General features: G+C 33.3%; 1 protein-coding gene across 3 annotated transcripts in view; it reads left to right on the forward strand.

The window, feature by feature from the left end:
* The window catches only part of CDH19 (cadherin 19), a 108800-nt gene extending 84694 nt beyond the window's left edge, over positions 1 to 24106 (forward strand). Inside the window, exons 10-12 of one of the 3 annotated variants that reach the window (XR_001115579.2) lie at positions 13814 to 13931; positions 16263 to 16486; positions 19907 to 24106. Coding sequence is in view for 2 of the 3 variants with exons in the window: in XM_003264324.4 (XP_003264372.2) it covers positions 13814 to 13931; positions 16235 to 16486; positions 19907 to 20397 (861 nt within the window). In the remaining variant the exon portion in view is untranslated. Of the gene's footprint in view, positions 1 to 13813; positions 13932 to 16234; positions 16487 to 19906 lie in introns of all 3 variants that reach the window. The other 2 variants (XM_003264324.4, XM_004087697.3) reach the window with 2 other exon arrangements.
* The last annotated feature ends 3391 nt before the right edge of the window (positions 24107 to 27497 follow it).

Genomic DNA, 27497 nt, shown 5'->3' on the forward strand with positions numbered 1-27497 from the left:
GAAATTCACTGGGTAGGTTTTTGTTAATACAATCAAAACCAAACACCTAACATTAATATATGCCTCCCACAGTGCCACTAAAAACTTTTTAAAGTGCTGTTAATCTGTTCTTCCTTCCTAGAAGTGAAATATTAATGTATGTACACTAAAACCAATGAAGCAACCCCTAAAAAAAATGCTTTCGAAGGTAATAAAGCATAGCTCATGTAATTGAAATGGTGTACATATGAGCCATAATTATTTTAATGCAATATCTCTATATAAGTCGTTTTTAAAAATTATTACAAAGGGTAGTAAAAGTTATTTGATTAGGTTCACCATAATCTTAACAATAATATTAAGTGGTGCTGATAAGGAAACTCTGAAGAGCATTCTATTTAGAAGTAAATAGAGAAAATGTTTAAACATAAGGAGCAGTTAATCACCAAAATAAGGAAATGTCTACACCATTAGAACACAAATGTGTCGGATAAATTAAATAATGTAAATTCTGGATTAAGCCAAGAGAAAATCCAGAACCAGTATATACTTTCTTAGATTTCAAGCAGGGAACTTGGTGGCACAAACGAAATGGAAAAACGCTTTGACAGCTCTCCACCTGAGAATGAGAAAGTGATAGTAAAGAGAAAGGTGGCACCTTCTTTGATATAATCTCAGCCTGAGATCCCAGAAAGGGAATTGCTAAAAATAAAATTGGGGCAGAATAAAACATGAAGGACACACAATTTAGAGAATGTTGGTAAGAAATAAAAAGCTTCATTATACCAGAAACTAAAAGAAGAGTATGTGCGTAGGATGATAGACTCGGCAGGGATTAAGAAACCCAAAACGAAGTTCACTGTTTCCACTTCCCTAGAGTACTCTTTATTTTTATTTTTTAAAATATTTTTAATTAACAAATACAAATAGCACATATTTATGGTGCATGATGATGTTTATATATATCACAAACATACACACATACATTGTGAAATGGCTAAATCAAGTTAATTAACATACGCATTACCTACATACTTGTTTTTTGTGGAGAGAACACTTAAAATCTACTCTCAGAAATTTTGAAGTATACAAAATGTTGTTATTAACCACAGTCAATTGTTACTAACTATATACAATCGATCTCTTAAACTTATTTTTCTTGTCTAACTAAATAAGCTATCTACATCACAAAAGGAATTATAAAAAGGACAAAGAATGTTTAGAAAAATAGATCCTCACACATTCATGTCAGTTTCTGTGTACTTTAGACAACATACTAGTCTTTGATTGCTTACATGGTTTCTGGTACAGCAATATGTTCTCGGTTCTGCCACTGATCAGTTTATTGCTTCTTGGTGCACATTCATGCCTCAGTACCTGCTTAACAAGGTCCTGCGCTGCGCACAGGAATTGCGCCCCCCAACCCCCCGCCCCCACCCCCGGAGAGCTTTTCTCCTTTACAGTGAGTGCAAGGTTGAGCCTTGTCGGTAGAGGGCGATGGATGAACATCGCAGGAGAACACTTCTAGATCCAGTACGTGGCATCTTTGCTTTTCCCTTTGTCATGCTGCATGGTCAGCTCTCTGGACGTGTGGGGATTTGTGTGGTGCTTTGCCCCAGACACACATACAGACTGTAATGTACCAAATGTACAGGCACTTGACAACCAGCAACTGCAGCCTGGGCTCATGATAACTGCCTTGAGTCCCCCCCCCCCCCGCTTCCCCTCCTCCCCTCCCCCCTCCCCCCCAAGTGTAAACACTGTGCTCCAGACCTGGCAACGCAGTGCGCGCCAAGTCCTGCATATTTATCCTTCAGCCCACTGGTATCCTGGAGGGTTGTTTCTTCTTTCCTGAAGAATGTGGGTTAGAATGTGAACCCAGGCAACCTGTGAACATCTTCCATAGGGTATGCTGCAGCTGCACCTCCTCCAAGGTAGGCTGAAGCTGGTCCCAGGGAGAAGGCTTTCCGCCCACGCTTGTCTGTCCTGATATTTTCTCAGAGGGTCAGGATACCCTTTAGAGTTCTCCTTACATCTTTGTGATTGCTCTGATATTATAGCTTACAATTCTGTTAGAATTCCTCCTTTCAAATGATCATGTGGTTTTCTCCCTCTGTTGGACCCAGGCTGATACGGAGCCAGGCCTTTCACATTTCCCGTCCTAAATATGGAATCAGTCATTTCCCAAGATTCTGTGATCTGTTAGTGAGGAATTGCAGAAAATACAGATGGAATTGTCAGTAAATAAAATTGGAAAACCTGTCCAATTAATTCCTACGCTTCCTCTTTCATTTTTAATAGTGATAAAGACAGTATTAAAGAAAACTTCACCTCATTTTTTTGTGATTTTTATTTTTTCAACTACTTTTAATAAGTATAAATATTTATAAATTAATGTTTTAGGAAAAGGTATCAATTTTTCAGAGGGTTTATTTTAATTGTAACTATTAAAAATAATTTATAGGTAAATATTATTTCTATCAAATTGCTACAGACAATCTTACATATAGTTCAGCACTAGTTTCCAGATATCCCTATAGAAAGTTGTTAATTTCGTTTTTTTAAGGCCAAAATATTTTAAATGTCTAATAAATACATAAATCCTAGGAATAGCACAGAACTCTTTAAGCTTAAATGTGTTCGAATTAATATGAAACATATTAAAAAGTAACTATACCAAAAAGAAGAAAAAATATGTAAAATAAAATATATTATATTTAAAAGAAAAATGATAAAAAATCAAGTTGTATAAAAAACGTTTGAAAGCTGTGTAAAACATTAATAATCGTTTCTATTACAAATAACTGGCCAGGCATGGTGGCTCACACTTGTTATCCCAACGCTTGGGGAGGCCAAGGCAGGTGGATCACCTGAGGTCAAGGGTTCAAAACCAGCCTGGCCAACATGGCGCAACCCCGTCTCTACTAAAAATACAAAATTAGCCGGGCCTGGTGGCACATGCTTGTAAACCCAGCTACTTGGGAGGCTGAGGCAGGAGAATCACTGAACTTGGGAGGTGGAGATTGCAGTGAGCCGACATCACACCATTGCACTCCAGCCTGGGTAACAAGAGTGAAACTCTGTCTCAAAACAAAACTAGGCCAGGCTGGGTGGCTCACGCCTGTAAACCCAGCACTTTGGGAGGCTGAGGCGGGCGGATCACGAGGTAAGGAGATCGAGACCATTCTGGCTAACACGGTGAACCCCCGTCTCTACTAAAAATACGAAAAAATTGCCGGGCATGGTGGCGGGCGCCTGTAGTCCCAGCTCCTCGGGAGGCTGAGTCAAGAGAATGACGTGAACCCGGGAGGCGGAGCTTGCAGTGAGCCGAGATCGCGCCACTACACTCCAGCCTGGGGGACAGAGTGAAACTCCGTCTCAAAACAACAACAACAACATAAAACAGAACAAGTAACTACATAAACCCTGTAACTTTTTGGCAGACTAATACATTTTAATTAAACATAAAGGCAGGCAGGGGGTGATGGCTGACACCTGTTATCCCAGCACTTTGGGAGGCCGAAGCAAGAGCAGCGCTCAAGTCCAGGAGTTCAAGACCAGCCTGGGACACACAGTGAAATCCCATCTCTACTTTTTTTTTTTTTTTAAATTAGCTGGGCATGGTGATTAATGCCTGTAGTCCCAGCTACCAAGGATGCTGAGGAGGGAGGATTACTTGAGCCCAGGAGTTCAAAGCTGCAATGATCTATGATTGCATCATTGCACTCTAGCCTGGGCAGAGTGAGGACATGTCTCAAAAACAAACAAACAAACAAACTAAATAAATAAATAAAGATCAGAGATAAGTGAGAAGATAATTATTTGCAAAATCCTGAAGAAGTCATTCTGTCCTCAGTATGCAAGAATATTTGCTGGTTGATAAGAAATGATCTTTATAAAAGTTAGTTTCTCAGTGTTGATGTAGTAAATGACTTAATGTAAATACCGTGGGTGACTTTGCCAACGAAGAAATATCGAAGCACTTTGTATCTATTGCAGGTGACATATTTATCAATCTGAATGTTTTAACCAGGTAAGAGTACTATTGAAGCTTTCCCAAATTATTCTCTGTAATATGCATTCATAGAAATTAACATTTAAAAAATTTACCAAATCCAGAAACCGCATTCTATTTATTACTAATATTAATAGGGAGTGAACATTTTTAGTAAATTGATTCATAGATTGGTTTGATGAATTATTTGCGTGTATAGAAATTTCAGCAAGTATGTAAAATGTATATAAAATGAAATTATATGTTTTGAGTATAAAGAAAATTTTACTTAAGAATAATAACCAAAGTAAAGGGTGTTTTGGGACACCATTTATCTAATAAAGCACCTTAAACCTAATAAAAAGAAAAGTGATCTTTCAAAGTACCTCCTAGATTAATAAAACAACCAGATTAATATCTTGAAGTAACACTATTTAAGGCAATAAGATTACATAACAATCAATAAATCATCCTACAAGAGCAACATTTTCTTGTATTACCTTTATTTTGTCATCAAGGTTATCAGACTATCAGACTTGAAGACTTGTACTGAAAAATAATTAAAGAAAAATTGTTTGAATTGTAAAACTTGTTTTTTAAAATTTGTTATGTGATTATAAGGTTGTCCATGAAATTTGCTGGTTCACTTTTTTTATAACGCAAATCTATTAATAGGTAGAATGGGTAAAATATAGAATTTTAAAACAATATAAAATTCTCCAAATGTGTTTCAGTGAAGATATACAGATCTTAAAATTATACTGTATACAATATTTTCTTTACTCTTTTGAAAAAAATTCCTTATCTCCAAAAAAATTGGTAACTTTTTCATGATGGATTTATTTGTATATTTTGGAGATTGCTTAGATGTGCTACAGCATCAGAAAATTTAAAAAAAAAAAAACCAGCTATTTTCTTCCAGCTAGTTATCATTCTTGGCCCCAGGTTGGCCAGAGTTTAAAAAAAGATAGGTGTTTAATAACTGAGGCTGCTCTATTTCTCTTTCGATTGGAACCGTCTATCACGTTTCTCACTTTTTTGTTTGTTTGTTTGTTTGTTTGTTTTTTGTTTGAAACAGAGTCTGGCTGTGTCACCCAGGCTGGAGTGCAGTAGTGCAATCTCGGCACACTGCAACCTCTGCCTCCCGAGCTCAAGTGATTCTCCTGCCTCAGCCTCCCGAGTAGCTGGGACTACAGGCGAATGCCACCACACCCGGCTAATTTTTTATAGTTTTAGTAGAGATAGGGTTTCACCATGTTAGCCAGGATGGTCTCCGTCTCCTGACCTCATGATCCGCCTGCCTTGGCCTCCCAAAGTGCTGGGATTACAGGTGTGAGCCATCACACCCGGCCCTCATTTACTCTTAAGCAATACTAGCACACAGCTTTCCAATGATAGCTGAGTGCATCTTTTTGAATTTGATGGATTTGCTTCTTTTACCCTTTGAGAAAAATGAGCAGGATAGCAAAATAAGTGTTGTTCTTTTTATGTATTATTTAAATGTCTTTTGTTTTTTGTTTCTTTGTTAGGTTTTGTTTTGTCCCATGTTTTTGAAAGGCAAAGTGGTTCTTTAGAGAGGATTGCAATACACGTTTGTTTTCTAGTGTTAAGTTCCTGGCATTGTATGGGCTGATTGGTATTCCTGATTATTGTCTAAAAATCACATGTATAGGAAACCATGAGGTTTAATTCAAATATGTTTCCCCTTATGTGAGAATGAAACATCAAAAACAACAGGCTAAAATAACAAAAAATTACACAGTGCAATAGCCGAAGATCTCTATCACTCATCCACACGTCCCCAATTAGATGATAATATCCTAGCCATGCTAAATACTAATCTCCTCATTTCAAAATAATCATACAACTTCTACTCTACAATCTCTATCTTCTAAGGATTTTGTAAAGATAAAAAACAAATAAGAAAGAAGGTAAAAGAGAACTGTGGTACAAGTAGTTTTGTTAATATTAACAGTGGCAATTAAGGGTCATGTCATACATTACAAGTTCTTAAGATGGAGTTCATTCTCTTCTAAAGAGATTTGAATGAGCTATACTGTGTCTATGTACACTTGATGTTGCACAGAAACAACATTGTCAGTGTCTGCTGGAGATGAGAGTGGAGCAGGTTAATAATGTCGCTCATTAGATGTTTAAGGGAGTCAAATTAACAAAGTAAAAAACAAAAGTTAAGAACTCCAATATAAATGTATTATAGAGGTTGATTTTTTTGTTTTGTCATCATACGCGTGTGATATTAATGTACTACAGGTACATAAGATGTAACCATTGGTTTAGCTGAATGAAGTGTTTGAGAGACTGCATGCACAAGTTTTACATTTTCTTGTGAATCTATAATCATTTCAAAATGCAGGTTTTTTAAAAAAGTCATTAGACTGGAATGAAAGAAAATGAAATAATGTAAGAAAAACGGAAAAGAGGATTAAAACAATTTACTTTTATCTAAGCGTTTCTTAGTATCAAATGAAAAGTTTCTTTATATAATTTTTATGTGTATCATTTAGTTCCTTTGACTTGATATGTAAAATATTTATAGATTTCAAAGCATTGTATATTGTTAACTTTTTATTATTTTTAGGAAAGTTTAAATAACATGAAAATTAATTGTAACTTTGAAACTCAACTATACAAGTCTCTTGACCGAAAATATTCCTTAGAAACTTCTCTGTGACATAGTCTCAGTATTATTAAGTATAACCTAGTCGGGACACATTGGCTCACTTGTGTAATCCCAGCACTTTGGGAGGCCTAGGCAAGAGGATCACCTGAGGTCAGAAGTTCGAGACCAGCCTGGCCAACATGGTGAAACACCATCTCTACTGAAACTACAAAAATTAGCTGGGCATGGTGGTGGTCACCTGTAATCCCAGCTACTCAGGAGGCTGAGGCAGGAGAATCGCTTGAACCTGGGAGGAAGAGGTTGTAGTGAGCCGAGATCGCACTGTTGCACTCAAGCCTGAGTGACAAGAGTGAAACTCCATCTCAAAAATAAATAAATAAATAAGTAAAGAATAAGAATAATAATCCTAAATCCTAGGTAATAAATATAAGACTTCACAACGCACACATAATACGTATAATAATGATAAAATATTATAGTCCTCAATCGATAATCAAAACTTTATGTAATATTGAAACTGATAGGGTAATATAATTTAAAACAGTAATGAGAAATCAATGCCTTCTCTTACACTATTATTTCTTGGAGTTCTAAAGCTGAATTTCATACAATATATAAAGTACATATAAAATAAAGTCACTGAAAAGAAGAAAAATTATTTGAAAATATAAGAGTATGTAATGCAGTGCTTCTAAATAAATGATAGAAGTGTAAATTTTCCTGTAGCCACGTTTAAAAATATAAAAAACACCCAGATAATGTTAATTTAATAATGTTTATTTGATATAATATATCCAAAATATCATCTTCACATGCTTTTAATTAAAATCATTAACAGAATATTTAATATTTTATACATATTTTTAATTTATGAAGATGATTCTTGTCTCATTTCCCACATGCTCAAACAGCCAGAGAAAATGACAGGTAAAAAGATGTCTGATATCTATCTTCTTTGGATGGATAATAAATTAATCATAGAAAATAAAAATGCCAGAGTAGTCACACTCTACTCTGGAGGAATCCAAACATTTACTCAAATACCTATGTGGGTAAACTAAATTTTTGGTTTTGTTCTTAATGTGTAAGTGGCTGGGGTGGGGAAGAGAAGGAGAGAATTTTCAGCAATTTGCAAAATATTAGTACAATAAATGAGCTGACATCAGGGTAATTTGCCTTCACCGTGTGGTGCAAATGGTTATTATTTTTCAAATCAATGAGTGCCATTATTTTGACTGATGTTAAATGTCTTTTTTTTTTGGAGGTAAAGTATAATATTGATAATTTTCAGATTCACTCATACCAATATTTTGTCTAAAGACATTTACCTTGTCTCCATGTAAAAATTTTCTTTTTCCTAAATTTCAGTGGTTGCATTTTGTGATCTATGATTCTCTTCCTTTCACTTTTGTGTCCAGAAGTTTTCCCGAACTCATTATTTCTTCTTTTATCCACTTCTTCCTCTCGACTACAGTTCACATCCAAATAACTGTATCTCTGCCTGATTTTTCTGTTTTAAGCTATGTGTCTGACTAACCTGAGAAAACAACTCAGATGTCCCATGGTTACACCAAATTTGCTCCTAAGCCTTCCCTTTTTTCAGTATCCTTAGGAAAATTATTATAATGTCAAGTTTTGCAGGAAAAAAAACATACAGACATCATTTTAAATTAATTCTAGTCTTTATTCTCCATATCCAATCAATAATTTGGTTCAGTTGATCCCATCTCCTACATATGTCTTTAATGTTTTTCTCTCTATCATCATTCTTTCTACCCTAATAGGGACCTATCTTCTCTTCTAGAGTGAACCTCACCTAAGGGACCTATCTTCTCTTCTAGAGTGAACCTGACCTAAGCAGGTCTGCAGAGGGATGTTCCTGTAAAATCAAACTTTGCTTCATCCAATCTCACAGCACATATGCAACAATGTATCAGTTTTATAAGTCAATTATATCTATTAGATAAGTCTGCAGTCATGCAGTTTCAGGAGAATCAGATTTTACTGGATGGAGAGTAGCGAGGAGAATATATAGCCCTCTTGAAAATGGTGAAAAAACATTACTTTGGTGACATCTTCTGGAGCTCAGCATACCCTTAGGCAAATTTTGGGACTCAGGAACTGTATCTCTATTTGAAGCATACTGTACCATTCTCAATTTAGGAACACTGCTCAGTAATTTCTGTATTGTTTCTCATTAAAAATAACACATTCCATAATTGTGATTGTTAGTGTTTTTTTGTATATCATGTAAAGTGATTTTGATTACCAAGCAGTTGTTCAATAGGATCATGACAATAGCTTGTGGACAAGATTCTCTGTTTCCAGACTTACACTATGGATGTCCTCAGAAGGAGCATTCTAAAATGCAGTCCTTTGCCTGGAACCATGTGATCCCAAATAAAAGTAATGATCATGTCATTCCCAACTTAGAGCCTGGGGGTGTCCCTCAGTATAAAGTGGAAACTCTTTAATATGTCCGCGATGTATCCCCTCCTCACTTCTGCAGTGTGATCTAATTTCAGCACAGATACAAGGTTCTCTGACCCCCCAGTGTTTAAGTATTAAGTACTTTAGGTGTTTGTAGCGTTTTTAATGTAATTTCGGTATTCTGTACTTCCTCAATACTTTTTAAGTTTGCAATTCTGCTTGATCTTCTACACCACTAGAATGTGAACAGTGGTAACAGAGACTAACTCTATCCATGATTGTACCACCAGGCCTTAGGATTACTTGGCGTGCTGTAAGTACTAATGAAATACACCTTAAATGGATACATTTAAGATACTAATGAGATATTTTACAATTTAATATTTTTCCATATACATGCTGATTTCATGTGAATTTTAAAAGTATATTTGGAATATTAACTTTAAAAGGAAAATTAGAAAGTGCATATTGAGATAAAAATCTAGGAATGTGTATTTTTCAACTGAATATCAATTTCTACAAGTTAATGGCAAAAACAATTACGATATCTATGACATTTAAATAAATATAATGTAATTTTCTGAAAAGTCCTTTTAGAAAACTTAGAGTATCCCCAGTTCTATCCAGGTCTGAAATATTATACTATAATGACCTTTTCAACATTTTTCTTCTAATATTTTGCTAAACAAAGAAAGACAACAAGCATACTACAGCCTAGACTTTCTTGTTGGTTCTAGTTCTATTAGTGTATTATTTTGCACTTGGCCTGTTTGAACAGATGTTCAACACCTTTTTTGAGTTTTATAGATATATTTTGTCAAAACAGGTGTAATTTAAAATCATTTACTCATTAGAACAACATAAAAAGTAATGGTCTCATACATATGTTTGTGTAATAATTTCTTGGCAATGGGAGAAAATTTGCATCTTTAGCCTAATACAAGGTATACCTACCTGGAATAACTAAATAAGCAACTCAGATAAGATTTTTAAGAAAATCTTTCCAGGTTTTCATTTATTACAACTCCAACTTCTTGTTTAACATTTTTCTATTGAGAAGCATTTTTTATTGTTTATTAAGTGCATTTCAAGGAATTGATGACTTATATAAATTAATACTCAGTATTTGTATATTGATTTAGAGTTCATGATTCAATTTATAGTTTATAATCTTATTCAACAATTTATTCATTGACTAATCCTGGAAGTAGGTTTCATTGTAACTTGCCATGAAGGTAAGGAAACAGACACAAATGTATTGCTTGCTCCAAATCATTGTGTACAAGAGTTGCATCTTAAACTAGCTGTCCATCAATTGCATGTTTAATAAGAACCATCTCTTTGGTTTGAAGAATGTGAGTACTGGGCTTATTTTTGACTCAGGATAATTAATCTGGAATGATATTTTAGTAAACTGGCCCACGTGTGACTTTTTCTTAAAAAAAGACAGTGCATAATGATTAATAGTAGGAAAATGATTATCTTTATTCTCCTGATTATCTTTAAAGTCAAATAACTAAATTGGAACTTATGAAACTTCCAATAGTTGGCCATCTTTAATCTACAATATATTAATTTCACACATTTATACCTAATGTATGATATCTTTGAGTTCTTTAATTTTCATGATATTCTTTGCTTAGGATCACACTTTTTTCATCAATTCATATTTTTATTCAAGTATTAGCTCACTGGCTGTACTCTTACCCTAGAAAATCTTCCCTTTCTCCCATGTCAAAACACATTATTTTCCTCTATTTTTAACCATTATTTTTGGTGCTTATCCTATAAAATTATATTACTCATTTCTCTGTCACTATCTTTTATGAGACATGTTTTTACTTGCTTTTGGAATTCCATGTTTTTTATGGTATCATTTTGTATGCAAATATGGTAGGACAAGAACAAATCTAGGGTGTGAACAATATGCCCTAGAGGGCTACACTTACTACTCATATTGCATATTGACTATGACATCAGCTTACATTCTAATTCTGGCCCAGCCAATTTGCTTACCTAAGAGACTTAGCTTATATGAAGCTTAATATAAACATTTATAACATAGGAACAATAATACGATTTATTCCAAAGGACCATTGTGAAGATTATCTAAGATAATGTATAGAACAGATCCTGGCCCATAGGTAAGTTCTTATTAAATTGTAGTTACTTTTTGATTCTTGGGGCTTACACAATATATTTCCATTGTAGCTTTCCATGCACTGTATATAGATGATGGAACGTATTGTGTCAGAAATAAATTGGCCAAAATTCTACCTTGAGAGCAAAAAGAATATTAAAAATCTGAGCTTTGGGCCGGGCGCAGTGGCTCACGCCTGTAATCCCAGCACTTTGGGAGGCCAAGGAGGGCAGATTATGAGGTCAGGAGATTGAGACCATCCTGGCTAACACGGTGAAACCCCATCTCTACTAAAAATACAAAAAAAAAAAAAAAATAGCTGGGCGTGGTAGCGGGCACCTGTAGTCCCAGCTACTCGGGAGGCTGAGTCGGGAGAATGGCATGAACTCGGGAGGCGGAGCTTGCAGTGAGCCAAGATCATGCCACTGCACTCCAGCCTGGGTGACAGAGTGAGACTCAGTCTCAAAAAAAAAAAAAAAAAAAAAAATCTGAGCTTTCTTTCAGAATTGGCCATAATTTGGAGTTATTTTGCTTTTCTCTTTTCCCAATCTCTCAAGCCATGGCTGTTCTTGGTATATACTTTTACCTTTTATCTTTACTCCTTTCATAAATGTATAAGGTCAGCGATAGGTCCCTGATAATAATTTTAACCAGTGCAACAGATAGAAGTTTTTCTTAGAATTTTATTTTAAAATGAAAATGAAAACCTTTTCATTGTTATATTTAAAGGAAAAATAAATATCCTCCATCAAGACCTATGAACACATTAATGTGGTCTCTTTATTAGAGATATGTGTTTATTTTTACGTGTACCTGTTCAAGGTAAATTCAATAAAATTCATAATACTTGATATATGACTCATTTTATGTCAGTGTCTTCCTATTTTTCTAAAACAATTATGAAAGCCAGTAAAACACATCTTATTGGAAGCCCAAAGTACAGAGCAAATATAAGCAGAGACATGTTCATTTAAAAGGGGGCAGACTGTTGAAATCTTGCTCATTCAGTTTCCTGTACATACGTGTAAGGTATTTTGATTTATTAAAAATCTTTTGAAATACATACAGTCTATCTCCAGTCTTCTTAAGTCTTCATTCCCAAAGGGAGACATTTACAACATTTAGTCAGATGCTCATGTTTAATACAGAACATCAGGTAGTAAAATAAAATATTCCTTATCTGAACACTGTAACCACATGCACCAGCAAGATAAACATGAATTCTATACTTTGTTATCAATCTTACTTCAGTAAATATGCATATAAAGATATTCATATGCCTATTACTAACAATATTCAGGACACCATGGTATGCAAAAACTCAACAAGAGAATATTTTCATGAGGAACACATAATAGACAGTTTGTCGTGTGACAAAGTCTCTGACAAGCCAAGACCTGTAATCCTGAAAATGAACTCTGAAGGTTAAGTATTAGTATTTTTATTTTTCAAGGTTAAAAACTTGTAAATGGCAAAGCCACAATTCAGAACATTGGGTTTCCAAGCCCCTGCCCTCTACCCAGCCTATACAAAATCCTGTAATATTCTAAAATACAGCCTTTACTTTAACACAAATCAATATCCACATGTATAATTATAAGCATGGATTGAATAAAATGTGTTTTGTTAAATTACTTAACACTAAATGAATATTATTTATTAGTAATGTGTAATGAGTTAAAAATAAATCAATGTGGAGAAATAATATACAGATCGTATTGGTTTCCTAATGTTCTTTATGCCTGTGATGACATATCTATTTTTTTGAAGTATAATATAAATCTGGGTTTGTCATCTTGCATATGAGGCTATTTTTGTTTGACATATTGTTAAAAGCACTTTAATTCTAGAAAATTCAAAACAATAACTTCTATAATCAATTTACTTTAATTTCCACAATTAATCACAATCTCACTATGTGATCTTGACAGCATCTTTTTCGACAATAATGAACTACTTGACTGACAGATTCATGTCTTGAAAGAAAAAAATTAATTGAGAATGGATTGGTTCATATCTGCAATACTTCACTGTTTTATGATCTGAGATATACAGATGAACTTATTTGATGTAAAACACTTTCCTATAATCATTATGGGTCAAAGGAAATCATGTACATTGCCCCTACGTTTTAAATGCATTATTTCCTCAATCAATTGCAAATCTCATTACTTTAGCAAATAGTTTAGTAAGCCAGTAACTCTACCACAGTTTTGCTCTCAGTAAAAACAGGAAATAGACAACTTTAGCAAATCATAATGTCTGACATTCAGATAAAGAAAAAGTTAAGAAGGAAGAAAGAGTGAAATGTAGACAGGGAGGGTGTGAGTAATACAAAAGCAAAGCTTTGGAGACTTCTAACAAACAGCTTTTGGAATCCACCTGATGCATCAACAAGAATTTGTTTATTGTGTAATATTACAGCACCCCTTGAAAAAAGGAAGTGAACATATTTTTAGCCAGAGAAGAAATATTTTAATATTATCTACTGATTTGACAGTTATTTTCTGCAATGTCCCTACTGATTGTAATAAAGCAATGTGAATAAAAGCTAATAATAATAACAGCAGTGATCTTCTTCCTGAATCCAAACAACAACAAAAGTCTATCCCCCTTTTTTTTTTTTTAGGTAATTCAGACTATCAGTGCAGTGGATAGAGATGAATCCATAGAAGAGCACCATTTTTACTTTAATCTATCTGTAGAAGACACTAACAATTCAAGTTTTACAATCATAGATAATCAAGGTAATGTCATTCACTCATAATGAATTTTGATCCGTTTTTGTGACCTATGTTAGACTTTAATGGAATTTATGGCATTGATTTTTATACTGTTCTTGCAACATAATAATGTTTGGAAATCAAGCAAAAGAGTAACAATGAAAATGGCAAACCAAACTCAATGTTAATTTCTAAAAATATTGGCTCCATTTCTCACCGCATTTCTTCAAAGTAGAAACACTTTTTAAAGTTATCAATGGCTGTAAGTTCTTGTAAAGTCTGAATGACCCTGCGAATATAATTGCAGTTCTGACACCACGGCTCCTTTCATGTTTTCACTAACTCAGACTTCAATCTATGACTGAGGAAGAAAATGATATTTATTTTAGTTACAGTCATGTTAGCTTGATTGATTCAAAAATATTTAGGGTCATCAATTAGGAGCTTAGAATATATGAAATTGGGTTAATATAGTTCTTATTCCTTCAAAACTAAATAATTTGTATCAATCTAAGGAATAAGTGTTCCAAAGAATTTTTTGTAGGGGGAGAATTTCTTTTTCCTTTCTGTAGAGGTGGATTAACTTTATACAAAGCCACGCTGCTTCTTTTTCACGAGCTTCAGTAAGAGATATTTTTGTCATAATAAGAACTTCTATTTTAATTTTTTTATACCTCAAAGTGATGAAACACCGTTAATTTAATACTCAAGTATCTGTAACCAAATACTTGCAGTTCTCCTTACAGCTGAGGTTAAGCTTTGTTCCAGAAGAGACCTTTCATACGAGAGTAAATGCAACACATTTCCGTCTGTTTTGCCCTCGTCAAATTCCCCCAGGGAGGAAACTCAAATATGTTTCAGACAAAAACCACAAATGTCTCTTTCGAGCTCTTTGAGAAATCTCCAAACTGCTTTCCACAAAATTTAGCCATGTAACAAACTCTGAGATTCAGGGGGTATGCGTATCATTATTATTATTTTTCTGATGTTGCAAACTTCAACGTTATTTTATTTATTTTATTATTATACTGTAAGTTAAAAATTATATTTTAAAATACATATATTAATATAAATGAATCTAAGCTGGAGATTTTAAATATATATATTTAAATACATTGATATTTGTATATATAGAGATTAATTTAAATTAATATAAAATAAATTACTGAGGTGAAATAAATACATTGAAGCATACAAAATTGATTTGGTTTAATGCTTGTGGTCACAAGTAATTTAATAAAATACATATTTAAAAAGTGTCAACTGTCTCTCAACTCTTAGATCTGCCTAGCAAATAAAATCACATGGGCTTTGTAGACCTTAAGTGTTTCATAGTGAATTGTCTTTAAAAAGGTGATTTGGGAAATGTCCTACTTAAGCATGCATTTCAAAAGGCTTTTATTTGTTTTCCTTTTACTGCTATTGTCTTCTAAAATTTGTCTGGTGACTACAGAAAATATTTTGAGGGATGGTAAAAAAAGAAGTAAAGGGAAAATACAGTTCTGACGTACAAGAAATTACAATGGCAGAAGTTATTTATAGTATTTTTGTATTCACAGAAGAGTAATTGTATATTTGTTGAAGTGCTTATGGTTTGTTTTCATGGATTTTTTGAATGGACTCTCTAGGTAAATGAATCAGACTAAGTGTAATGATTTTCAGAATTTTAAATACAAAAATAGATTAATAACATCAATGTGATATGAAATATCCTAATAGGATCTTGTCTACCAAGTGAAATTATTTTGTCTAATTAGAAAATATAGTATTTGAGATCATGTGCTTTGACAGATAACTTTGAAAGTCTTGTATATTCCCTGGATTTGTATAAATAATGGGTCCCAAGTATTAGAAAATAAACCATGTCATAGGTAATTAACACAAATAAAGCCAGCTCTATCAGCATATATTTCATATTGGTAGTCCCTATAAATTATTGATATCTGATTAAAAAGCTATTTTCTGTGTTACACATATGTTTTATATATGTGTCAAAGACATTTTGGAACCAATTTAAGTAATTCAATAATAATATAAATACTTTAATTAAATAATTAAGTAGTATCAACTCAATATTTAATAATATTAAATAGTAATTTTACTGCATAATTTAAATAATCATCTTATTACATAATTAGGGTTTAGGTAATGTCAAAACACTAATAATTTAGTGTGGATGTTGTAGTTGTCTTCTCATCAGAAATTTCCTCTTCCTTTTATTTGAACTTGATCATATCTCTATACTATTGTCCCTAGTACATGTGACTATTGCATACAAATTTCTCTTATGTAGTTGAAAAAATTATACACATGGATTTTTGTTTTAGATAACACAGCTGTCATTTTGACTAATAGAACTGGTTTTAACCTTCAAGAAGAGCCTGTCTTCTACATCTCCATCTTAATTGCTGACAATGGAATCCCGTCACTTACAAGTACAAACACCCTTACCATCCATGTCTGTGACTGTGGTGACAGTGGGAGCACACAGACCTGCCAGTACCAGGAGCTTGCACTTTCCATGGAATTCAAGACAGAAGTCATCATTGCTATTCTCATTTGCATTATGATCATATTTGGTAGGTAGTGCTGAACTCAACATATACTCATTTATTTAAAATGTATGTATATGATAAATACATAAAATAGTTAATTCTATTATGGCATTATAATGTGGGTTTGTGTGTATGTTTATTGCTCCTCTGAATGTAGTATTATTCTTAAATCAAGTGGATAAATAAGTGGATAAAGATGTGATCTTTGAATTGTATGAGTGTGTGAGTGTGTGTATACACATCTGTTTATGCATGTTCTTGACACATATACAATGTAACAATATAAAATATGTAAAAATTAGTGATAATAATGGTGAGCTTCTCTCGAGTGCTTATTACACTCCAGGAGACAATCTTCAGTGTTTTATATGCACTATGCAATCTGAACCTCACAATAACCTTATTAAGTAGTAACTAATATCACCTACGCTTTATAGATGAAGGAATGGAAACTCAAAAAGCTATGAGGGGTCACGCAGCTAGAAAATGATGTGCTAAAATTCCGTGACCACAACACATTGTTACGCAACACTCTACTACAACTGACTAGAGTTTAAAAAAAAAAAAAAAGCACAGTAAAATCTACTCTCTTAGCAATTTTTGAGTATAAAATACCTTATTAACTATAGTTACCATGCTGTAAAACAGATCTCTTGAATTTCTTCCTAATGTCTAAGTGAAACTTTGTCTTTTGATCAATGTCTCTTCATTCTCTCACCTATCCTGCTACTACCATTCTACTCTCTACTTATATGAGTTATTTATTTACTTTTTTCGATTTGTCAAAGTGAGGTCATGCAGTGTCTGTCTTTCTGTGCCTGGCTTCTTTCATTTAGTATGATGTTATCTAGTTTTATCTATGTTGTTGCAAATGACAGAACTTCTTTCTTGTTTAAAGCTAAATAGCATTGATTGTGTCTATATACCACATTTTCCTTATCCATTAATTCACTGATGGAAACTTAGCTTCCATCAATTCCATATCTTGGCTATCGTGAATAATGCTGTAATGAACATGGAAGTGTGGATATCTCTTCAACATACCAATTATATTTATAAGTATTTAAGTGTTAGAAATGAGGAATGTATAAGAGAACGTCTTTTTAAATCCAAGTACAGAAGAGAAAGAAATCCCAGTAAAAGAGCGCTATTGGTTTTTGTTTGCTTGTTTTTTTCTATTGCTATCACTATTTTTATAAGCAGATAATTTATATTCATTTCACACATGAGGCAGCTGAACCCCAAAAGGTCTTAATCAGGCTTTCAGGACTATAAAATATTCATCTAGCATAACCTTTTCCTTTTTTTAATGCCAAAATATATAGTCTAAACTCTTTTCTTGCCTCCCTCAAAACTTCAAACCGAAAGCCAATGAAACTACATTGAATAGTGAGAGCAAATGTATCAGACGGTTTCTGAAATGCCAAACTGACCATTCAAACTGGCATGAGATATGTTTCAGGACCTGCCTGTTTTCACTTAACTTATCTTTCTTAAGGCTTCAAAACCCATCCATTCCTCATTTGCCACCTACCATTACAATTGTTTAGGACCTAGCTTCAGTTTGTAAAATTATTTTTAATGATCTTTGATTATAAAGCTGAATTCACAGCTACATGGCTAGATCCAGACCCAAAGATAAATAGTAAAAGTATAATATGGGGGGAGTAAAATACTGAGCTACCTATAGATACAGACTTAAACCAAGCCCTGAAAACCTACAAACAAACAAGGGGCAGCTTCGCAGTTACACATGTGAGTAAAATTTAGCAGGTGGGAGTTATGGGTCAACTATTATAATAGTGATTTCCTTTGAATGTTTTATAAATGTTTATCTCCAATTCAGATCAGAAAACTATTTATTAGACTCCTTTCTATTTCAACCATATATATTATATAAGTTCTAAAGTACCATAACTGAATGCAAATATGGTGACCTTATTTATTTTAGATATTTTAAATGCAAGTTTTATATAAATACTACATAACCAATGTATTTCTCTTTGTGATACTACTCATAACATTACTTCATGTGTGTTTCAAATCCTACATGTGAAATTCTGAACAGCCACATAAGATCCTAGGTTGGGTTTTGGTTATCCTTGATACCCATACACAAAGACACATGCACACACACACACATTTTTATTTAAAATTAATGCAAAAATGTTCTGATTTTTTTCTGTTTCTACATGATGCTAAAATTATCTTATATAATAAATAATAATTCTAGACAAATGTGTTATGATTCCAATGCATGATAGTTTGGAATTTCTGAAATTTATGTGGTATCACAGAGCACAGGCTCTGAACCAACTTTCTACTTTTGTCTTTTTTTATTTTATTGTATTTATAATTGATACAAATGGGACATATTTATGGGGTACAGTGTGTTGTTTCAACACCTGTATATAATATATAATGCTCAAGTCAGCATAATTAGCATATTTGTCACTGAAAACATTTAGCCTTTCTTTGTAGTGATAACATTCCAATTTATCTCTTCTACCTATTTTGAAATAAATTATTAGCTACAGTCACCCTATGGTATAATAGAACACCAGAGCTTATTCCTTCTGTCCCACTGTAACTTTGTACCAATTGAATAACCTCTCTTCATTCCCGCTCCCCTGACTACTCTCCAAATCTTGGTATCTACCATTGTATTCTCTACTTCTATGAAACCAACTTTTTTAGATTCCACGTATAAGTGAGATCATGCAGTGCTTTTCTTTCTGTGCCTAGCTTATTTTACTTAACATGATGTCTGGCAGGTTCATCTACGTTGCTGTAAATGACTTCACTGTTGGTGACTAAACAGTATCCCATTGTATCTAACTTGCTGTGTCTTTCTAGCGATGTCATTTGACATCTGTGTGCTTCAGTTTTCTCATCTATAATAGGATATAATAATATAATGGCTTTCACAAGAATAAAATCAATAAATAAATATAAAGCTTTTAGAAGAATGCCTGATGTATGCTTCATAGTCAATACATATTAATTTGGAAAATAATTATGCCACAGAATTTTGCTCCAATAGGGAATATCAAACTGTTCTGTTGTTCTGAACTACTATTAATATGAAGCATTGGCTACTAAAGTTGACAAATGCATTCAGGTTGCAAACTTTTATCATTCTACTTTATTCTATTTTAATATTTGAGAAAAATAGATTTTGAATGTTAAATTGTTCATCATCTAAAATAGTTCACTATATTTTTATGGTTTTCCTTGTCTCTAAGTCATCAGCCAGAAAAATTGTGCTACATTCTTTTGTAATTTTGCAAGTCCCTTTGGCAAATTTTCAATAACAAATGTATCTTTTTGTCTTATAATCATAAAGTTTAAGCACTCATCTTGAGCTTGAAATGAGAGCAAAGACTGTAATGTTTATAATATTCTTTATTGTTTATTGATATTCTGATATGCTTTCTTCATCAGGGTTTATTTTTTTGACTTTGGGTTTAAAACAACGGAGAAAAGAGATTCTGTTTCCTGAGAAAAGTGAAGATTTCGGAGAGAACATATTCCAGTATGATGATGAAGGGGGTGGAGAAGAAGATACAGAGGCCTTTGATATAGCAGAGCTGAGGAGCAGTACCGGAATGCGGGAACGCAAGACTCGGAAAACCACAAGCGCTGAGATCAGGAGCCTATACAGGCAGTCTTTGCAAGTTGGCCCCGACAGTGCCATATTCAGGAAATTCATTCTGGAAAAGCTCGAAGAAGCTGATACTGATCCGTGTGCCCCTCCTTTTGATTCCCTCCAGACCTACGCTTTTGAGGGAACAGGGTCATTAGCTGGATCCCTGAGCTCCTTAGAATCAGCAGTCTCTGATCAGGATGAAAGCTACGATTACCTTAACGAGTTGGGACCTCGCTTTAAAAGGTTAGCATGCATGTTTGGTTCTGCAGTGCAGTCAAATAATTAGGGCTTTTTACCATCAAAATTTTTAAAAGTGCTAATGTGTATTTGAACCAAATGGTAGGTAGTCTTAAAGAGTTTTGTGCCCTGGCTCTATGGTGGGAAAAGCCCTAGTCTATGGAGTTTTCTGATTTCCCTGGAGTAAATACCCCATGATTATTTTAAGCTACCTACATGCTCTCATTGAACAGAGATGTGGGGAGAAATGTAAGCAATCAACTCACAGGCATCAATACAACCAGATTTGAAGTAAAATAATTTAGGGAGATATTAAAAGTAGATGAGAGGACATAAGATGTAGTCAATCCTTATGCGATTATATCATTATTTACTTAGGAAAGAGTAAAAATACCAAACAAGAGAAAATTTAAAGGAGCAAAAATTTGCAAGTCAAATAGAAATGTACAAATCGAGAGAACATTTACATTTCTATCATACTGACATGAAAATTGAAAATGTATAGTCAGAGAAATTTTCATGAATTATTCCATGAAGTATTGTTTTCTTTATTTAAAAAAGAATGCTAGGTAATCTTGGTAGAAAACTAGAAAGTATGATAAACAACAGTTGGAGGAATCCATGGAAAATAGATGAGAAAAAGGCTTTCTGGAGATCACAGAAATTTTATATGAATAAAAGTCTTATAAAACCAGCTCTGGCATATGACTAAAATATTCCTCTACTATTTTTCAATGTCATCTAATGCAAATGCTCAACCTTTTTAAATGGTTAACGTGAGAAAGGCACTGAATTAAGGTATCTTAGTGTTATTTTATTTACTCAATTTTCATCTTTCACAGTGTAAGAATAAAATGTTTATGTGGTTAAGTTCCTGATACTATGTAGAGATAAACTTTAAAACTTTAACACCTAGGATAATGTGGGTGATTACATATATGTTTAAAAACATTTACCTCATATGGAAAGCAGGTTTCTAACTAAGATGCCATGATTCATTATAGTTTGATATTTTAAAACCTTTGCCAAGAGCACTCTTTAAAACTGATTTCAAATTTGAACAGATACTTGGTGTATATTAATTAATCAGAGATATATGGTATAAATTTGTATTATTTTTGATATTACAACTTTGTGTTAAAAAAGGAAAATATATTTAGGTGTTTGTCATAGATTTTTTTCATATGCAACTCAAAACACATTCTTATCATGTCAAAATACAATAGCAAAATACAAGTCAATATTTACTCATAATGAAATGCAAACTTTATTAAACTGGTGGAAAATGTGGAAAAATTTAAGTAAATTTTTATCTCTACTAAAAGTTATTTAGACAACTTAAAGGAATACTGGATTCAAACTTCAGTTACTACTCACTTTAAATATTATGATCAACTGAGCTGACTGTTACCATTCATGGAATAAAACATGATACAACTCTCAGTATTTCCCTTTCTGTTAAGAACTTGGAATATGACTGATGCTTCAGTGTCATTTTTTAATTACTGGATATAAAATTAGATGCAATAGTTACATTTGTTGTAGCCTTAAGAAGGAAATCAATGCTAAGCTGTTGGGCATAAAGCTTTATGGTAATGTTAGATAACAAGTTAATAAAACACTTTTATTTTAATTGACCTTTTAAGAATGGCCTTTATTATTCTATCCAAATCAAGGTAGATTTCAAAATTTATAGTTTGAGCAGGAAGAAAGTAGTGAATACAAAATTCTTAAAATTGGTTCATATGATCTTTTTTTATTAATAGCATGTGAGACTAAGCTGAACCAAATTGGCCATACATGTTAAATCAAATAATTTGAGTAATTTTGAACTATTGATGAAGTAGTTAAATGGTTATAATATATTTTATTGGTACTTTGAAATTTAAACATCTATATCACATAATAAATAAAGTTTTTCATCAATCTGAAACAGGCACCATTAAGTTGGTGACACAAATATTATCATTTCACAAAAGCTTGAAAAAACCAGATTTGAAGTAAAATAATTTAGGAAGATATTAAAAGTGGATGAGAGGACATAAGATGTAGTCAATTCTTATGCAATGATATCATTATTTACTTAGGAAAGAGTAAAAATACCAAACAAGAGAAAATTTAAAGGAGCAAAAATTTGCAAATCAAATAGAAATGTACAAATGGAGAGAACATTTACATTTCTATCATACTGACATGAACATTGAAAACGTATAGTCAGAGAACTTTTCATGAATTATTCCATGAAGTATTGTTTCCTTTATTTAAAAAAGAATGCTAGGTAATCTCAGTAGAAAACTAAAAAGTATGATAAACAACAGATGGAAGAATCCATGGAAAATAGACGAGAAAAAGGCTTTCTGGGGATCACAGAAATGTTGTATGAATAAAAGCCTTATAAACAATGAATACATTTGGATAAACAACTCATTAAAATGCACATTAATGGAATACTTATACAAATATTTTTAATACTTGTGTCCAGTGGCACTAAAGAGATATATTAAAATAGATCCTGGTTGAGTTGATGATAAGATTGTCAATCATAGGATACACAGGGAAAGCACAGACATGATTGCACATCTGTTTGGTAGTCTAAAATATGTTCCTTTTAACCACATCAAAAGATACTATCTGATTCTAATACAGAAGTTGCAACTTCCTAGGAATTATACTTTGTATTATTTTCAATAATTATTTTATGTTTTTGCATCACATGGGTGTTGCAAGAACACAGCTCTTAAGCTAAAAAGGCATTACCTTAAGAATTTATTTTTGTAAATTTTAATAAACTCTAAATTAATGCAAAATATTTATGAAAATAGCACAGCTTCACATTAATACCCACAGTACTTCAATATCTCCTTTAGTTGACTCACAGCTTTGTATGTAAGCTTTAAATTTTTAATGGTAAAAACAAGAAAATTAGGACTAGTGAACTTCTAGTTGTTCACTCAGTGCATGTGCTTGAGCTTAACAGACCTTTGTTTGAATTAGTTGCTTTCAATTAAACGAACGTATATTTGTTAAACTGCTTAATCTTTCCAGACCTCACTTTGTAAAATGAGGTCCAATCACCTATTTCACATGGTTGTTATGAAGAATTAATTATAAGATACGTAAAACCAGCAGCACCAATAGTGCCTGACAAAATATAACTGCTCAATAAATAACAGTGAATTATTATAACAACAGCTGATGTTATTCTGTTAGAACCCATGATCTGTTTCTTTTCCAATTCTGAGTGATCTCAACAGCTTCACAGCACATTGAAAATAAAAATCAACTTCCTCACCTTCCCTATGGGCCATGGACTTTCCCATCTCTACCCACTTGTGCAGTTTCTCCTCTTTCCTCTCTCCTCCTCAGTTACTAAAGCAATCTTCCTTCAAACACTTCTATTTTCCATTACCTCACTTCATTCAGGTCGGTGATCAGCTGCAACTTCCTCAGAAAGACCACTGCCATTTCTGGTGACCCTGGCTTTGTCTTGCTTTGTATTAAATTACTCAGCTACCTGGTATTATTGTTGTCCTTATTGCTTATTAGAATGTAACCCTTAATGGCAAGAAATTATCAGTTTTGTTCATTTATCATTGTGTAAAAATGTTTCTAGCACACAGAAAGTGACCAATAAATATTTCTGGAATTAATGTAGTAATGAATCCAATCTATTTTACTTAGTCACTTGTGGAAATTCTTTTGGTTTCCATTGACTATTTTTATAGAATATTAATATGGAATTAAAGTATTTTTCAAAATGGCTTAGTACTGAGTAGTTAGTGGATACAGTAAAGATTTTTCAAAATCTTTCCAAAAATTACACAACTTTGACATTTATCTTGCTTGAACTCATTGATATATCTGGAGGAAAAATAGTTGATGAAGTTATACTGTTCAATCAAAACAGGTTATTAATGATGGCTGTAGAAAGTCTCATATGAATAAATTTTCACAAAGTGTAAGAAATATGAAATCATGTGCCATGCATAAGAATCCTACTTCACATTTTAAAGTACAACTTGGTAACAGATGCATTACACAGCTCTCAGGGCTACCAGAAACCTACAAGGTGGCTTCAAGATTTTTTACAGTCTATGGTATTTGATAGTAAAAGACAGGGAGACTAAGTAGACAGATAAATGGAGGAAAGGAATATGTGACTTTTTACGTAGTCAGATCCTTCTGTCTATATGGAAATTGTGATTTCCTGAAGGAAGAAGGACTAGCATCTCAATTGCAAGTAGTTCCTTGAGACCTATTAGAAATTTTTGCTGCCTTTTTTTTCCTAGAGAGCTCTGAAGATGACTGTCCGATCCATCTGAAATAGCAGGGAACGGGAGAGGGTAGTAACTGGGAACTGCCATTCCTAGCTTTTGACAGGGTGAAGCTGAATGAGTTTTACATAGCTTAAGGGACTGCAGCTGTAGAAATTTTGCACAGATGGAGGTGAGAGGGAGCTTAAGATAGTCATCCAAAAATACATTACATAGGTCAAGGAACAATAGAGATCTCACGTCCTTGAGATGTGTCTCTGAATTGTCCGTGCATGTGCCCCATGACAGAGTACCAGCCTTCAGATGCCTGTGGTTACAGAGGTCACTGGTTGTGAGGTTAGGATGCCACCAACATGTTTACTGTGTCCCCTTTTTCTCATATCTTCCTTCCTACCCAGATCTCAGAGGATCAGAAGCATCAGAGGTCTGCTCCTCTGGGAGAGGATAGGAGTTAGATTTTATACTGGATGTGAGGTTAAGGTCTTCTAGTAAATAGCGTAGATTTTAAAAGATATTTGAAAGTGACAAGAAGCTGTGGAAACTGTCCGATATTTGGCCAAGGTAGGCATCAGAAAAAATGTCTCAAACTGAATAAAAGAATTCATTTTCATGATAATTCCCACCAAATAGTAATAGTCTGGAAACATAAATCAATTTGGCATTTCATGTAGTTTAAATAATAATTTGAAATTCACTTTTTAAATATAAACCATAAGCTAACTATACAAAGAAAATATAATTTATAGTATCCTTACATCTGAGAGCATATTAAAATAGTTTACACAGCTTTATTTCAAGCAGTTCCTTTGTATTTATTCATTTTAATATTTAAAATATACATTCCGTTGACTTCCACAGTGCTAAGTGGTTTATCTCAGCTACAAATAAGGCTGGGCAGGAAAACTACAATATTTTTATGATTATATAGAGGTAGACATCAATACAATGTTTTATCTATAAAAGGGAGAAAAGTCGATGGATAGTATTCACACGTGGTAATGTTAAACATTTCCATAATATTACCTAGTTGGTATGCTAGTGAAAGTAAGTGGTCTATGAAGTTCATTTTAATTAACTTTTTGTTGCTAACATTCTTTGCCATGTAACCTTGAGTAAGTTATTTAGAATTTTTTCTCTTGATACCTTCACCTGTACAACGGAGGTATTAAGAATATGTAAGTCATAGAATTGTTGTGGGAACTAACTGAAATAATATCAAAGAATGTAGAATATTTCCAAATGTATAGCAAACACTTGACATTTTTACCAGTTGTTATTATTATCAAAATAGGAATCATTATATTATTAATTTTACCTTTAGGAAGGTTTATAGATCTATCCCTTTTACTCAAGTACGAGAATTAATATGGAGAAGAAGAGAGAAGAAAGGGAACTAAATCAGGGCAATAATTATCTTCCTGTTACTTACTGCCTCCTCACCCTGACCCTCCCAGGGTAATTTTCTAATACCAAAGGAAGAAATTAATTGCTCAACTTATGCATTATGTATGAGGTGCTCTGATGAAAATTAATCATTCTATGGCATTTATTTTGGGAAAAAAACGCTGGCAAGTTAAGTAGTAACCAACCTTTTTGTGGCAATGTTCCCTAGGTATAGATATTTCAGGAGAAATCCTGTTGAAAAAGAGTTGGTTTATCTCATTTTGTAAGTAATAGAGAAGAAAAATACATTCCCATATTATTTTAGAACTACATAGAACAAAAGAAATATACTAATAGCACTAACAGGTAGCTTTTCAAACACGTTGTTAATATCTAAGATCTGATGACCACAGTTGTAATTTTATACTAAGAAATAAAAATTAAATTACAAGCAGATTGTCACTTCTGAAAATGCAAGATGAAAAGCTGCACCCTTGACATCCCTATCTGCTTTCCCCTGTCCTCATACTTTTTAAAAATAAAAATTAAGGTCACATTCCCATATGTTCTCTGATGAGTACGTTTTTATCATCTAGCCTTCGCATATCTGAGCCAATCTTAGGTCTCAGGCAAGTTGTAGGCAATTGTCCAGCTAAAACTGACACCTTAGTTTTCAGAAACATTTTTCTTATCCCAGATGACCTCTGTGTTATTCTGGAAGCTTCCTTTGTAGAACTGATTATCTATTTTCAACTCTATATAAAACATATGTATTAACACTTCACATATTCAATTTATATAGAGAGAATTTCACTAATAATTTAAAAATATTTAAGTTTTACTAGTTGTAATAATAAAAGGTTGATATACAGTGTATATATTCATAGTATATTCATTATCAAACACTATTAAATTAATTTGTCCCACTAATACAGTTTTCAACAGCAAAAGTCTCCCTTTTTTATAACATATTATCTATACCCAGGCTTGTTACTTTATTTACTTTTTTGCGCAAAGACCAGAAAAGGAAATTTGTACAAAAGGACGTACTAGGAAAACGTGTGAACTGAGAAAATTCTAAATTTTCCACATGCTTGTGTTGTCAACCCAAATATCAAGTAAATAACAAGGAGCAAACTTTATTTGCTAGCAGCATCTATTACACTAGTGGCATCTACTGAGTCTCTCTAATTTGAGTTCTATATAATAAACCCCAAGTAAAATCTTAAATTATCTGTGTCCTGGCTGAAAAAGTAATGATGAGAAACACTTGGCGGTGGAGTCAGAAAATGGGGCCAGGGCGAGCGGTCGGTGCTCAGGTGAGACTGGTTGCTGAGCTTAGCCCCCATTCACACCTTGCAAAGGTGTAGGTGCTTTTACCTGGTCCTCATGGAGTTGCGCTGCAGCTCAAAAGAAGAAAACATTCATAATAGGAGGACTGTGGTTTTTTCAGTTTTTAATGACTATAGCCAACAAATCTGTTCTAAATCTC

The sequence above is a fragment of the Nomascus leucogenys genome, chromosome 4 (assembly GCF_006542625.1).
Source record: "Nomascus leucogenys isolate Asia chromosome 4, Asia_NLE_v1, whole genome shotgun sequence".
NCBI classification, from domain to species: domain Eukaryota; kingdom Metazoa; phylum Chordata; class Mammalia; order Primates; family Hylobatidae; genus Nomascus; species Nomascus leucogenys.